At 45.7% G+C, this 16,383-nt stretch overlaps 1 protein-coding gene across 4 annotated transcripts in view; it reads right to left on the bottom strand.

Annotated features, from left to right (window-relative positions):
• Positions 1-2,115: 2,115 nt before the first annotated feature.
• The window catches only part of FHAD1 (forkhead associated phosphopeptide binding domain 1), a 38,789-nt gene continuing 24,521 nt past the window's right edge, over positions 2,116-16,383 (bottom strand). For 3 of the 4 annotated variants that reach the window (XM_081870799.1, XM_081870798.1, XM_081870800.1), the window contains exons 22-30: positions 16,038-16,197; positions 13,950-14,082; positions 9,154-9,289; positions 8,073-8,194; positions 7,627-7,722; positions 6,468-6,688; positions 5,499-5,664; positions 2,957-3,028; positions 2,116-2,314 (exon numbers count right to left, since the gene is read on the bottom strand). In XM_081870799.1, coding sequence (XP_081726925.1) covers positions 2,219-2,314; positions 2,957-3,028; positions 5,499-5,664; positions 6,468-6,688; positions 7,627-7,722; positions 8,073-8,194; positions 9,154-9,289; positions 13,950-14,082; positions 16,038-16,197 — 1,202 coding nt within the window. In that variant the 3' untranslated portion in view covers positions 2,116-2,218. The remainder of the gene's footprint in view (positions 2,315-2,956; positions 3,029-5,498; positions 5,665-6,467; positions 6,689-7,626; positions 7,723-8,072; positions 8,195-9,153; positions 9,290-13,949; positions 14,083-16,037; positions 16,198-16,383) is intronic. The other variant, XM_081870801.1, reaches the window with a different exon arrangement.

The following is a 16,383-nucleotide window of genomic DNA, read 5'->3' as shown; positions in this document are numbered from 1 at the left end:
CTGTAATCGTACAGCTTGATCCCTTCGCAATCGTGGCAAACCAAGATTTGTACCCACACAGATCTGAGTCCAGATGGAGACGTGCTCTTCTAAATGATGGCTTTCTGGATTTCACAGAATGTTCATAACTTGGGCGCTGTATTTTTGAGATTCCTGGCAATATGCATTATTTGGATAGCTTTGATTTGTGCTTGTTGCTGCCTATTTTGACAACACCGAGGACGGTAACAGGTTGGTTCCACATGGCAGTTCTGGAGAGTCAGTGATTTCCCAAGAAAACAAGCCCCCCTGTCTTCATGATAGGAGGCCAATCTGGATGAGTGGGGGATTTTATTTTATTTAAGGATGGTGGTTTAATCTGTTTTGATGGATGACTGGGAGTGGTGGCAGTGAAAATGGGAAGAAACCCCTTTTCTGTAATTGAAAGTGTGAAGCTTTTCATTAACGTAACACAGTGTTTTATGGAAGGCGGAATTATCAGAGAACATTTTGAATGGTATTAGAAGAGCAAAACTCATCTACAGCAAAAGAGGGAGATGATGTCAACGTCTCACTTAGAGCCTCAAGACGCAGATGCCAGGAGTTGGCTGCTGGCAAGGTCAGCTCGCGGAATTGCTGGGAACTAACGGGGGCTAGCAAATGGTTATTTTTGGAGGGTGTAATTAATGCTAACGGAACATGAACAAATTACTCCAGAATTTCTACTGGGAAGATCTGATGCCAACCAGTCTTCGCAGAACAGATGGGGATGGCTGTTGCAAAATGTTCCGAGGCAGAGGAGACGTGCAAGGTTGTGTGCTGTCCTGAAATAAACCTTGTATATTGCAGAAAGAATGCAGATGTAGCCAAAGGGGCTGTGGAGTAAACCAGAAAGGTTCTTGGTTATCAGCACATCTGTATGTAAAACATCCTAATGATTTCTCCCAGGAGATCAATTCCCCTGGTCTTTCCCTGGGCTTCCCCCAACTGCGAAGGCAACAGTTATCAGTGACACAGTTCCATCTTTTATATGTGCTTTGTATGCCACATGTCTTTTATCGTGGTACCCAGGCGGTCTCCTGTCCAAGCACTGACCAGGCTCCGGCCTGCATAGGAACACAGGAAGTTAACCCTTCCACTTTTTTGCAAAGTTTAGGAACATGGGAAGTTTCCTTGTACCAAGTCACACTGTAGATTCATCTTGCTCAGGATTACCTACAATGGTTGTGGCCAATGCTTTTTTGGGGGTGGGGTATGCAAGGGTACGCATAGCCCTAAACATTTTGTGAATCTTTATACTTTTGTCCATTTACTGTATTTATTTTTCCTGATTTGAACTATAAAATGGTGATTTTCTGGAGTCAAAATAAGAGTACCCCTAAATATTTTTTTAAGAAAAAAAGCACTTGTTGTGGCTCTTCAGGGTTGAGGACAAAAGACTTTCCCAACTTTATGTAGAGATGCCTCTGAATGAAAAACTTTCCCTTTGTAGGACTTACTAAAACTCTGTTGACTCCAGATCAGCATTTAGCCAACATTCAAAGCTACTCCTTTGTGAGCTTGGTGCTTGGTATCTCCTGTTTTTGCTAGCTGTGGTCCTGGTCATCTGCTGTCTAACTTGGTGCCTTTTCCCATGCTTGGCTGAAATACTCGCGCAAACCTGCATCTAAGATGGGAGGCAGATTTGGAAGAGACCTCAAGGATCATCTAGCTCAACCTTCCCACCATGCATAAATAAATAAAATCTGTCAAATGATGATGTACAAAAGAACCACGTCCACGATTCCAAAAGATGGGATTCCAGATTGGACAAAAGGTTGCATCCAACCAAGTCCTACTCAAAAGTAACACACGGAAATTCATGGACCTAGGTTAGTCATGACTACCGCCATCAATGGGTCTACTTTGAGTAGGACTAACACTGGATACAATCCACCTCTCTTCCCTCCCCCACAAAAAAACCCTGTTACAGGGGTCGGAAGATCTTAAGAATTTATACATAATTTTGAGTTGAGTCTCTATACATTTCTTGTAATCAAGATACAATGTACCATATATGAGTATCATCTGTACAAGTAAGTCTATACATATACATATATGTATATAAATAAATTCTGTATAATAAGATACCAGGTGTTTTATGCAATGTTGTAGCAGCATCTTCTATTTACAAGCTTAGACAAGGAGCTGGCCAGAATCTTCCTTCTCTGTCGCTTTCCTTAGGTAAGCAGAATTGTTCCTACGCAGAGGTGCTGCAGTGCACTCGTTTCTTACAGGCTGCTCCTGGCCCCGCAACCACCTGCTTTTCAGGGAATGGTTTCTTAGGGGCTGCCGTCTGCAGACAGAGAAGGGAAGATACAGAGCAAAACGCATGTGTGTGCTTCTACATTTATACTTTAGCAAAAACGGCGAGTCAAATGCCTGTCAAAAACCAGCTTGCGGGGATAGGGGCAAAGAGCAACCGAGTAGGATTGAATTCTCCACAAAGGGTAACTCGAAGGGTTTCAGTCCTGCTTTCTGCAAGCTCTCAGCACACCAGTGACTTCCCTGTGGATGTACTCAAACCAAGCAGGGTTAAACTCTCTGCCCATCATCAGATGAACTCAGGGATGGGCGTACCAGCAGGCTCCTCCCGGGGAAAATGCTCACACACCCAAACCAAGCAGGACCAAAATCCTTGCCTATCAGATGATGTGCGAGGAGCTCGATCTTGCTGCTGCATTCCTACCTGCCCCACACTGGATATCACATATGACGCCAGTTGTGGGGCAAGTGGTGTGGTTTGGGGAAAACAGCCTGGTGGGCCAAGAACACACAAAACAAAGTTGAAGGCTTTCTGAAAAAGCAAGCAGGTTTCCACCAATGATATCCCTGCTCTTCAGGACCTCCCCCTCCCCACTTATATTATTCAACTATCTTCATTTATGTCTTGTCGGCTAAGAGGCACTCTTACTACACTGGCTGGGCAATTTCCTACCTTGCTATCCCTGAATTTCAGAGTGCAGGCGTAACATGACGAAATCTCACTCTTCCTCTCCTCTAACTGATTCTAGGGTGGAAACAGCAAGGAACAAATGGCAAATCTCTCTCTGGCAAAGCAACAGAGCTAAGAAACAATGCAGCCGTTGCTTTTCACCGAGCTGGGTTGGTTGAGTGCGCTGGAATAAGTCTCTGTTTTCAGTTAAACTGGCAGGGATGTAAGTCAGTGAAGGACTGCAGCCTAAAGCAATTAGGAATGTACACTTGTGTATATAATTGTCACCAAACTCAGTTTGCAAGTCAAGCCCCAGCAACCTGCTGCCTTTAATAAGAGAGAGAGAGATGCCCTAACAATACTCCATCTCTAGCATCGGGGATTAGGACAGAACTCGATGGCGTGTGACTATGGGTTTCTCCAAGTACAGGGATTTCTCATTCCTTGCTCCTAAGTGATGCCTCCAAGTCTGTTCACCCTACAGAAATGCAGAAAGAGAAAGGCTGCTTCCATACTAAGGTCTCCTTAATGCTGTGGAGGAGATGCTTTTCAGCAGTCAAGCTGAACGTGGAAAGAAAATGGCACTTAAGATAGCGCCAATAGATCTGGAAATGTCTATCCTGGTGGCCAAGATGCTTCTATCATGTTCGTTCACAAGTAAGTTCCATTCTGCAAAGGTTGCCTGCAACTTAAATTAAAAGCTTTCCCTGCTTGCGTTGTTACTCACTCCCTGGTTCAGTGCAGCCACAGGATTATTGATCAATTCCCCCCCCCCTCCAATTAGCAAGTTTAACAGCATGAAGGAAATAAATAAGGAGAGCAGACCAATAAAACCACTCTCCAGGGAACAGGAGCTCATTAATTAAGCAGCAACTAGTGCTGAACAGGAAGCAATTACAGGGGGCGAAGCTGAAAGAAGGAAGTTTCTAATTAGAGGAACAGAAGTCCTGAAGGCCCTCAGCAGCACTTTCCCAGTCAACTGGCACTGCAGTTACATTTTAAAAGGAGGGTGGTCATCGCAGATTAGGAGAGAGACACAGAATGCAACATTGGTGATGGCATTGTATGACTTTTCTGCAAAAAATGACTGAAAGGGGGGTAGTAATTTCAGCTGAAACAGCTAGTGTAGACAAGGCAGTTCTGATTGTAGCAGAGTGCTTTACATGCAGAAGGTCCCAAGCTCAACCCCTGACATTTTCAGGTAGGGCTAGGACAGAGCCCTGTCTGACACTTTGGACAGCTGCTGCCAGCTAAGGCAGACAATACAGAACTAGATGGACACATAATATGATTTGGCATACAATAAGCTTCCTTATTGGGACGTGGGTGGCACTGTGGGTTAAACCACAGAGGCTAGGACCTGCCGATCAGAAGGTTGGTGGTTCGAATCCCCGCGACGGGGTCATGAAAGTTGGTCCCCGCTCCTGCCAACCTAGCAGTTCGAAAGCACGTCAAAGTGCAAGTAGATAAATAGGTACCGCTCCAGTAGGAAGGTAAACGGTGTTTCCGTGCACTGCTCTGGTTCGCCAGAAACGGCTTAGTCATGCTGGCCACATGACCCGGAAGCTGTACGCCGGCTCCCTCGGCCAATAAAGTGAGATGAACGCTGAAACCCCAGAGTTGGTCACGACTGGACCTAATGGTCAGGGGTCCCTTTACCTTTACCTTTACCTTTAAGCTTCCTATATCCTACAGTGTGCTGCTGAATGGTAAGACAACCTGTTGCATAGTGGCCTTAGCTGGCATTGTCTTGCTTAGTGGACAGGTGGTCTACAGACTGGGCAGAGCAACCCACATGCCCCTGAAACTGAAAATCAGATGGCGGCTCGTGCAACCAGGAGGATCCCCAATCCTGATACTCGTGGTCATGGAAGACAAGCAGACCAGGAGAGTCTTCCTCTCCCCAAAACTCACCCTTACATTTAAGCACTAGCCTGGATGCCATAGGCGACCAGGGGTAGCATGTGGGTGAGCACACAGAGTTCCATGCAGAAGAGTGAGGGGCTGGCAGGAGAATGTTCCATCCCTCCTCTACAGCCAATGTGGAAACCAAGTGGGATGCTAGGGGAAAAAAGCCCCTTCCTTGGCACCCAGCAGTACACAGCTCTCCATTACCCTTTCTGCGGGGAAGTAGTATTTTTTTCTGCAGTCTAGGAACTTGATGGGGGCGGGCTTACTTACAAGGCTTCTTGAACTAGCTTCTGTGCAAAGGGTCCCTATGTGGAAAAGACTTTCTCTGTCCCTTCTGCCTCCTGCCCCCAATTGACTACATTCTGTTCTCCTTTCGCCCCGTGAATGAAGCTGAGCTGGATTCTCCCCCTGGGATGATGGCGACCCTTCAAGATTTGGCCCTACGGGGATGGCACACACACCTTCCCCATTGCTCAGCTAGTTCTCCTCCCCAAGGGGGGAGCATAATACAAACCCAGCAGCTGCCTGGAAGATGCTGTCAAACGATACCTGCCCAAGTGCAGAGGTTGCTAAACGGCTTTCACACCAGCAATGTAGCTGTGCAGAGGTGGCGCTGTGGATCTCTGTTACCTACCTTATGCTGTTTGAGAGCCCTGTTCAGCTTCTTCTCCTGAGTCAGCTGCAATTTAGTCCTCTCCAGAGCTTCTTTCAGCAAAGCCTTCTCTTCAGCTTCTCGGTAGATCTTGTCAGCCAATTTGGCCAGCTCAGACTGGCAGGCTTGCAGAGTCTGCTTGTTTGCCCTGTGCGATGAGACAGACAGGGTAGCTGGAAGTTGGTGTGTTGCAAACCACATTATAAAAGGGAAACATCACTCTGAAGCTTACAATAAGTGAAATCTGCAAGTCATTAGAAGTTACTAATCAACAAAAACTTAGTAACCAGTGCTTGGAATTACCAAAAGCACTCCTGCTTGGTCACCTACAGGAACTCTTTACTCGCCTATAGACAATGTTCAGGCATGAGGCTATATTTAACTGCACTAAGGACGCCGCTGAGTGGATGGTAAAGAAACACCCAGAAAAAATGAATACATGCCACCACCCCTCATAATAAATGGAATGAGCTTCAATCATGACAAATTTATCAAGCACTACCTTATCTATTTCATTTCGTTTCTGAATCCCTTTCCATGAAACAGTTCAAAATTAACAGAAGCATGATAAAGTCATTAATTAAAAAATGAAGAATAAATATATATATATATATAAATAATTTCAAATCCAATACAGACGCAGACTGAGTTAATTAAGAGTCTCCCCTTAATTAAAGGGCTGGTGCCATGCCATTTTTATTGCAATCATCTCTTTTTTTTAAAAAATAGACATTATATATATATATAAAAAGAGAGAGTTTTAATTCTATTAATGCTTAGTTGTTTTTGAATGACTGGTTTCCCGCTCCCCTATGTTTTTAGCTGTTCTTATTTTATCTGTAAGCTGACTTGAGTCTGTCAAGGAAAAAGGCGGGACATAAATCAATACAAAAGGCTCTTTGAAAAAGAAAGGTGCCCAAAAGACAGTGTGTGCGCACGTCACCTTTGTACCTGAACTGCCCGACGTCCCTTTCGTACTCTTTCAGCAGCGACTCTTTCCTCTCGAGGCGATCCTTGAGCTTCCTGATCTTGTCGAAGAGCAGCCCGAGGTCCTTCTGTCGTCGCACCCCGAGCTTCTCCCTCTCATCGTAAGGAAGGTGCTTCACAGTCTGCATTCCCGTCAGCTCCTTGACGTTCACCAGGTTGGCGAGATCCTGGATCAGGTTGAGGTACTGGAGGGAAAGAGCAGGGAGCAAACTATTGGCGAGAATGGCATGCTTTCCCCTAGCTGGAAAAAGAACCCCCACTCTGAAATCAAGCAGATGTCTTCGCTTTGCATTACCACTGAAGCTGCAGAGCTAAGCGAGCGACTCCCTTGTGTTCCTGATTCACCCACCTGTAATCCATAGGAGGGCTATGATCAGGGTACCTTTTTCAGCCTGAGGGCTGTACTCCCTTATGGGTAACCTTTTGGGGCCACATGTCCGCGATGGGTAGGGCCAGAGGCAGAATTGGGTGCAGCCACAGATATGACTCTTACCCTTGTTATGTCAGAGGTTTCTACACACAGCAGACCCTACATACATCTCCCTGTATAGTCCACCAAGGTAGACATACTTGAGCCAAAGGAAGGAAGTGGAGGTGGCCTGGCAGGAGTTCAGGTAAGAGAAGCCTGGAGGGCCACATTTGGCCCCCCGAGTCCGAGGTTTCTCAGCCCTGATGCAAATGAAGGTCAGTGTCAACTTCTGGCACCTTTGGGAATTTGCTGAAGCCAAGCTGCCCTGGAAGGACATGCCCAGCTGACCCCAAGCCATAGTGGTAGAGGATGATTCTGGGCATTGTGGTAGATTTTAAAAAAAACTTTTGGGTTGCTCACAGCCACGTCCTGCAGCCTGCAATGCGGCTGCCTGCTGGCAGTCTTGCCACCATGGCAAGGGTAAGCCTGCTGAAGGCAGGGGATGGGGTGGGTACTTGTGGGCACTTGCTGATGGGTGGGCTCAAACCTGACACCATTGCTGATGTAAGCGCATGGTAATAACAGTATTTGTAGCACGCTCTCTTGGGAGCACATCTCTGCCCCTAGACACAGATCAGGAGAGGACTGCATGCTGTGATGTCCTCTGCAACATAACCCCCCCCCAGTACTTTAACACATTCTTCATTTTCATACCATGTTCTCACTGAGGTCTAAAGCGTCAGCCATTTCCAGCTTTGCAGTCCTCTCTATGGTCAAGTTGGGATCTGTTCTGGAAACACTGCTTTGAAGCTGGGAGGGTAAAGGAAATAGAATCATAGCATTGTAGCGTTGTGGAAGAGACTCCAACCCCCTGCAATGCAGGAATCACACCTAAAGAATCCATAACAGATGACTGATCCACTCTCTGTTTAAAAACCTCCACCACCTTCTGAGGGAGCCCATTCCACTGCCAAACAGCTCTTTCTGTCAGAAAGTTCTTCCTAATGTGAAACAATGTATTCTGAAATATTCAGAATAGATTATCGAGGTGGGAGCTACGACCAAAAAGACATCAACAAATATTCTTCCTTCCTTCCTTCCTTTCATGACACGTTTTCTAAAGAAAGCATCACCAGGATACCGTGCATTGTTCAGTTTACCTGATTAGCATCCCCTGCTGTCATCAGGGTTGTCACCTGCTCCTTCTCTGTTCTTTCATCTCCCTTCTCAGCTGGGCCTTTTTTAAGCACTCTAAGTGGCTCTCCAATTCTCTCTTCAAAACCTGAGAAAGAGAAGTCATCGTACCGTGCCACTTCCCGTTTCACTTGAAACTCACATTAAACACGTTTTGCATGGGATGAAAGATTCCAGGGACAGAGGACGAAGACTATGGGGTGGAGTGCTTGGGACTAGGGCAGGGCAGGCCCAGGCTCAAATCTCTGCTCAGCTGCAAAGCTCACTTGGTGATCTGGCTAGACACTTTCTATCTCACATGAAACTCAAAATTCAACTGGAGAAGTGGTGAGCAGGTGTTCAATCCTTTACACACACACAGTGGCAATTCATTAAATTGCTCTCTTTCTATTAATTCACAGAATGGGTGGTGGATGCCAGTGGTAGGTGCAGCCAGAGGCTGAAGAGGGTGGAGCAACAAATGTGAATTTTTACCTCTTTGAGTATCTGCAGACACTTGCACCGTTCTCTCTGTTCTCCCCCCGGGCAAGCAAGGAGCATTATTAGACTTCAAAGACTCAGTCCCGCCAAGCAAAATTACTCAAGAGGGTGCAAAGCAGGACTGGTGAGGGGCACAGCTTGGGGAGAAGGGGTGTTGCTGGGGAGCATCCCAAGGGCCAGATAGAGGCTTGGAGGGCCACATTTGGCTCCTGGGTCTGAGGATCTCCACCCCTGCTATAGAAGTTTCTGACACAAGGATATGGTGATGTCTATTCTGGGTCCCTGGAAGAGCCCACAGAGCAAGGCAGGTGTTGCAGTGCTATGAAGAACTCCTCATGAGCAACTCCTCATGAGGTGGAACTTAGCCCTTTTGAGCATTTGTACCTGAATTTAAAGGCATGTGTGTGTTTTACACTAGACCTGTGCAGGTGTTTGCAGGAGAGAAGTCTTATAGCAATGCTTGATTTCTTACTGCTGTTTCTCAGGTACCCAAATTCATCCCACAACTTGCAAAAGCTAACTGCACAAATCACTGCCTGCAAGCGTTCCATGAAATGTAGCACTCACCCAATGGGTGACCCCTTTCTAGCATTCTGACTCTTTGCCGCAGCTCAGCCAGGGCGCCTTTCTGGCGACTGATGATTTCCTCGTGTCTGGAGCCTTTGCATCTTGCTCCCAGATCAGCCAGGCTCACGGATGATACCTGAAGGAAACAGGCTCAGGTTAATAATTCTCTTCTGAGGCAACAAGGTGATAAGGGCTCCCTCTGGGCAACTCGCTTCCATGTGGATTCCTCAATGCAGAAATTACAAAAGGCGCTACATGAAAAGGGGAAGGTCACCCTCAAAGAGTTCCATTTTTAAAAAACAGGGAAGTAGTTCTCTTGCATCAAAATGCCTTGGCAATGTTCCAGCTCACAATATAGGGAACAGAGACTGAAGAAACCTCAGGACACCATCTTGATTTTACAACATCAGCTAAGCTTGGTTCCTGTTTTTTATCTTTCCTTATCTCTGCAATTCTCCCCCCTCCCTCCACTCTGCATGCACACACGTTTTTCTCTCTCCCTTAAACAAATCCTTTGCTCTCTTATTAGATCTTCTGAAAGCCCATTTATTTTTTACCTAGTTTATCAAACTTTTCTTTTTAAAAATTCCAAATAGACACATTTTTAACAAAGCAGAGGCGTATTATTGATTTTATAGGTATACAGTTTTTTAAGTGTTCAGAATTTGAGTATACAAATGGAAATAGTTTATAATATGTTTTGTATACAGAAATTATAGTAATGAACGAGTTAAATTAATATATATATATTTCTCTGTCCTTTTAAAAAATCAGAGTAAGAAACCCCAAAGTCCACCCTAATCCCCCAATGAAAAGGAACTATTCTTGTCCAAATTGCTTAGCAGACGCAGCTAATTAGTTACTGCTACATATGGCCCAGAAAAGACTTTGAAAATTCGCTCCTGGCTTTCCTTAGGGTGGATAAAACTGTTATTTTCAAATGACCTAGGACCATAAAACCACTCTGCTTTGTGTGCACTTGTACAAGTATTTGTGAAATAAAATGGGAGCGCCTGAGCACGTCCCTTTTTATTTTCTCCCACAAGCTGCCTTTCCAACTCTAATGAGCAATTACAATCACACTTAGCAGTTAACAAGACTTCACATTTTGCAAAGCGCTATAAAAACATTTGCCGGTTACCTATCACAACATGCCTGGATGATAGGTACTTAATGAGAATCAAGTTACATGGGACAGGAGATAAATGTTAGCAAAGTCATGTGCTGTTGCTTGAGCTGCTGGGGGTTGCCTCCTCTTGGGGAACAATCCTGCACCAGCTCCAGGGAGGTTCTGTTGGACAGAACAACAGGCTTCTGGGTCCTGCTCCATCCACCCAAGATGAAGAAGTTCTTTGCCCAGTTCAGCTGGGCTTCACAGCAGCTGTACTGGAACCCTAATGCTGCAGCATCAATGGCAGTTACTTGTACTAGCAACACGGACAGGGCTGCTTCCTATTACTAGAGCTGAAGGGCAAGCTGACCTACCTACTGTGCAAAGGCTCTGTGTTTCGTGTCTTCACCAGATGGGAAGACAGCAGGCTGAATGAATGCAAAGTGCCACATGAATACCAGAGAGTGGTTAAGCTACGACATGACCAATCTGCTCCCCTGAGCAGGTATCAGTTTACAGGTAAGGGCTTGCACAACCTGTTGTTAACAGTGCAAGTGGTAGCCCCCGGTTCAAATCTCAACTCTTGCTAATTGGCTGTACGCAAGTCACTAGCACTCAGTTTCAACAGTTCCATCTGCAAAATGGGGATAATAAGATGGCTCAGTTTGCAGGATCGTCATAAGGAATGCAGGAAGCTGCTGCAGACAGAGTCAGATCATGGGTGCGGCTAGTACTATCTGCACCAGCAAAGGAGAACCTCCAGCCCATGGGTCTAATTAGGCTAGGGTTGCCAGACGTCCCTGGATTTGCAAACCTGTCCCTAGACAAATTCCATCCCTGGAATGTCCCAAGATTTGCAAATCTGTCCCCGGGAAACGTGGCAGTGGCAGCCTCAGCAGCCCAGAGCCAGCCTGGTGGCGCAGTTGGCTCTGGCTGGCTTCAGGAGCTGCTCACTGCTGTCGCCACTTCCAAAGGGGAACCAGGGATGTCTGACGGTGCAGATCTCCTGCCCCCTTCCCCCTTTGTTTTGACAGATCAGGGGAGGCTCAGGAGTCACGGGCAGGCGGGCGCTGCCCAGGAGGGGCACAAGACACATGGTTTCTCTGCCAGGCAAGGTGCAAAGCCCTTCTTTTGCACCCTGTGAAACATAAATGTGCCAGGATTTTTTTAAAAAACTGGGCAACAGCCGCCCGCCCGTGACTCCCAAGCCTCCCCCGATCAGTCAAAACAAAGGAGGAAGGGGGCAGGAGATCGGGGGAGGCTTGGGAGTCATGGGCGGCGGCACACCATTGCCCAGTTTTTTAAAAACTCTGCGCATTTATGTTTCACAGGTTGTGAAAGAAGGGCTTTGCACCTTTATACAATATGTATGTGTGCTCATGTATTTTGCCTCACCATCCCCACTACTGACTCCCTGTTGCTACTCAGCTTTAAAAAAAAAAGTGTCCCTGGATTCATTGAAAAAAAATCTGGTGACCATAAATTAGGCCCCCAATTTGGCCCACTTGCTCTGCACCTTACACCATATATAATGCAGGGAAAAGACAGAGCTGGTTTACACTGACTGGCAACAACACTAAAAGACTTCAAACAGAAGCATTTTCTAGCCCAGCTTCGAGGTGCCAGGGACTGCACATGCAACCTGTTCACGTTCCAAACAGGCTGCCTCCCTTCCCTGAATATTAATGAGACCGTGTAGGTTATGTGAACGCTCATCATTAGGATCATCGCTTGGTGAGATTTGCGGGGTCTCACTTAGTCAGGCTCTGGGTACGCTGTCATTTTTCTAGGTTACAATGGATCATTACAGGCACAAAATGACATTTTGGCAATGCTGACTCATTCAACAGCTTTAGAGCAATTAAAAATAAAGAGCATCTTCACTCATTTTGTTTGCTTCCAACAGGCACCATTCTTTTGGAGCAAGATGCCATGGTCTGGTTGGACACAGAGGAATTATGGGAGGAACCAGCTGGGAAAACCCAAGGGAAAAAGGCTCTGAGCCTGGGGATTGGCGGTGGCACGATGATGAATGGTCAGGGGGAGAAAATTGGGAAGAGGTGCTGTAAGCTGAAGAGGTAGCAGGGCTTAGTGAGCTGGGAGAGTTTGTAGCAGAGAAAAGTCCAGAATGAGAGGCAGAAGCTGAAGCAGGAGAATGGAAGGAGGGAGGCCAAGAGACAGAGATGAGTCACGCTGGAGAAGAGTCATGAGGGTCTCCCCTTTGTGCTGTGACAAGCTCCCCTCCCCTCTCCTCTGGTCTCCCAGAACCAGAAGAGGCATGAAAAGGGTGGAGGGGACTATGTCTGCATGCAGGTGCAGTCTCTGGTTCCCTGGAAAAGCCCTGGAGAGGAGGGAACTTAGGTGTTAAGAGGTGGGGACTTTCAGTCTTGACAACTGATTTTCATAGAGGAAGACCACCGAGAATGAGCTGCTGTGCTCATTAGGCCTGACACTCAACCATGTCTGTGACACAAGGGTGGGGAACCTCAGCCCCAGGGGCCAAGTCATGCCGCCCTCTTCCCAAGCCACATCCCTCCCCTCTGACAAGTAACTCTTGAAAACCTGTTACAGATAGGTAGCCGTGTTGGTCTGCCATAGTCAAAACAAAATAAAAAAATTCCTTCCAGTAGCACCTTAAAGACCAACTAAGTTAGTTCTAGGTATGAGCTTTCGTGTACATGCACACTTCTTCAGATACACTGAAACAGATACACTGAAACTGGAAAGAGAAGCTGCTGAATTGCAACTTATTACCAAACTTAAAACCATGGAGAGACCTGGTCTGAACAAAGACATTGGATTCTTATCTCATTATACATGACAAAGCCATTTTTCACCTTCTCACCCCTTGCTTTTTCCTGTAAGACCTATTGTAGTCATTAAGAGTCGTCAACAGGCTCATCACAGCTATCTGCCTATCACCCATTCCCACCACCCTTCTGAGTAATACCCCTCCCCACCTTCTCACTATATAGAAGGGTCTGGTGACTTCTGTTTCAGTGTATCTGAAGAAGTGTGCATGCACACGAAAGCTCATACCTAGAACTAACTTAGTTGGTCTTTAAGGTGCTACTGGAAGGAATTTTTTTATTTTGTCCTGAAAACCTGCCCACAAAGGAATTCACCTTTGGGCCAAAAAGAGTCCTCCACCTTTGTCCTGCTGGCACAGAGATGAGCAGTTGGAACCAATCAGCCATGTGGCTGTTTCAAGACAAGATTCCTGACCAAGTTCAATCCCTAGCACACCAAATTTGGGCTAGAAAAGACCCCTATCTAAAACCTTTCAGCACTGGTGAGTGTAGACCAGCTCCACCTTATAGCTGCCTGACACCTGACATTGTATATACGGTGTCAGGGTAGAGTAGATGGGCAAGGCTTAGCCATACGCCCCGTGGGTTGGAGGTTCTCCACTGCTGGTGCAGACAATACTAATTGGACCCGTAATTGGACTCTTGCTTACAGATCTCCCTGTGTTCTTTACAATGATCCTGAAAGCTGAGCCATCTTATTATCCCCATTTTACAGCTCGCCGCAGTCAATCTGCTTGACAGGCCTTTGGTGCCCCAAGTCTTCTGCATCCATGTTCCCAGCGCATTGCTCTGAAGGCAAATACCAGGTGCAGGAGAGTTCCCCACCAGTACTACCAGAGTGCTCCGCAGTGTTCCCTGCTTCGAGTGCCACTTGCCTTCTTGCTTGTGGGGGCTTCGTCCGGGGTGGAGGACCTTGTCTGCACGCTCTTGTGCTGCGCAATTTTCTTGGGCTCATCTGCCTTTTCCTTCCTCTCTGTCGCCAGCTCCTGCAGCTTCCCTCTGATGTTCCTGCACTCCAAAAAGGAAGAGGGGAAGGAGGAGGAGAAGTTGTTGCTAAAGGAGAATGATGGGTGGTGGAGACCAAGCATCTAGTGAAGAACAGAGGTTAGGAGGAAGCAGCAGAGTCAACCTACTGGCTGAACAAGCCCAACAACATCTACTGGGTCTGGGACCAGCTTTCTATAGGCTTTTCCATCCCTTCTGACTCCACGTTTTAAAATTAAGATATCAAGGGGCTACAGCTGGGACCTTCCACCTGTACTGCCAAAGCTACCACCATCACCAGGAAAGAGTTTTTAAAACACATGGTTCTGGTGCGGCTGTATTTAGTGCAGCCCATCCAAGGGAGCCCCCCCCCCACTTGCAGCAATGGTCTCACACCAGAGATCAGTCTGGCATAGTGCTAAGAGTAATCAGGCTGGGACTGAGGAGACATGGGTTCAAATACTCTGCCACAAAACTTGCTGGGTGGCCCTGGGCTAGTCACTATCTCTCAGCTGAACCAACCTCATAGGGTTGTTGTGAGGGCAGGTCTGAGAGGGAACCATCAATGTTGCCTTGAGCTCTTGGATGAGAAGTGTGATACTAGATTCTAGGGAGATACTAGAACAAGATCGAGACACATTGAGATTGCAGAGTTTTGAGAAACTAAAAGATAAAGTGCGAGATTGGTTACACTATCATCAAATTAGAGAGGCCTTTAACTTGGATAAAAAAATAGGCTTCCAGGTGGAAAAATCGAAATTAGAAACAGAATTGCTAGAACCTAAAACTAAGATACTTTCAAGAATGTACAACTTGCTGCTAAAATGGAATACTCAGGATGAAACAGTTAAATCAGCTATTATTAAATGGGCACAGGACATTGGTCATAACATTATGTTTGCTGACTGGGAAAAGTTGTGGAGCACTGAAATGAAGTTTACAGCATGTAATGCATTAAGAGAAAATATTATGAAAATGATCTATAGATGGTACATGACCCCAGTCAAGCTTGCAAAAATTTATCACCTGCCTGATAACAAATGCTGGAAATGTAAAGAAACTGAAGGAACATTCTTTCACCTTTGGTGGACATGCCCAAAGGTTAAGGCCTTCTGGGAAATGATCTATAATGAACTAAAAAAGGTATTTAAGTTTACCTTTCCTAAGAAACCAGAGGCCTTCCTTTTGGGCACTGTCGGCCAATTGGTGCCAAAGAAAGACAGAACATTCTTTATGTATGCAACAACCACAGCAAGAATACTCATCGCAAAGTATTGGAAGATACAAGATTTGCCCACCCTGGAAGAATGGAGGATGCAAGTGATAGACTATATGGAATTGGCAGAAATGACTGGCAGAATCCGAGACCTGGGAGAAGAGTCGGTGGAAGAGGAATGGAAGAAGTTCAAAGAATACTTACAAAAACATTGTAAAATGTTTGAATGTTAAAATGATGTTGGATATAAAGATAATATGGCATTAGTGACATGGTAAAAAGAAAAATGCAAAAATGTTTTAAAAGAAAAGGGTGTAAAGGCCAGAGTAATATTATGCCGAAATTAAACAAAATGATATAAGGGATTAAGTTATAAAGAACATGCAAAAATGGATTTAAAAAGAAAGGGAAAATCGAAGACATAATAGGTTGAAATGTATAATATTGATTAAGATTTGAAAGAGGGTAAGGAGCTGCTAAATTTGATTGTGTAAAGGGGAATGCAGGAAAGGGAGACGTGAGGAAGTCAGGAAAGAGGGTTAGAAAGATAAGAATTCAAAAACTAATTTTTCTTTATTTTCTGTTCTTTCTTATTTTTTCTGTCATATGTTTTTTACTGGGTTTTTTAGCTCTGTTGGATTATGTTGCTTTTTATTGTATTTCTTTTCTGTTTTGTTTGACTGTAATATTTGTTTTATTATATAAAACCAAAATAAATATCTTATAAAAAAAAAGAGAAGTGTGATACAAACAAGCCCCCTACCTTAATTCTTCGCTTTGTGCTTTGAGGTCTGCATCTTTCTGGTCCACAAGCTTGGACATCTCAAAGAGTTTCTCTCGAAGCTGGTTGAGTTCGTGGGCTTGGCTGTGGACAAGACGCCGTTTCTGCTCTAGCTCCATCTTCTGTTTTTCACTGAGTTCTCCTGCACAAAGGGAGTTCGGAGTAGTTTTGGGCTATATTAGCTGTAGATCCTATAGATTTACATGATGGGTGGGGTGGATGGAAGTTGGAGGTCCAACGTCTGGAGGGCCAGAAGTTTGCCACTCCTGATGCAGACACTCACACCCAGGAACAGGAAAGACAGAGATGATGAACTATGACCAAACTT

This window comes from Podarcis erhardii (genome assembly GCF_964252035.2).
Source record: "Podarcis erhardii genome assembly, chromosome: 7".
NCBI lineage: Eukaryota > Metazoa > Chordata > Lepidosauria > Squamata > Lacertidae > Podarcis > Podarcis erhardii.
Note: the sequence above shows the minus strand (reverse complement) of the source record. Positions and strands in the feature narration are given on the sequence as shown.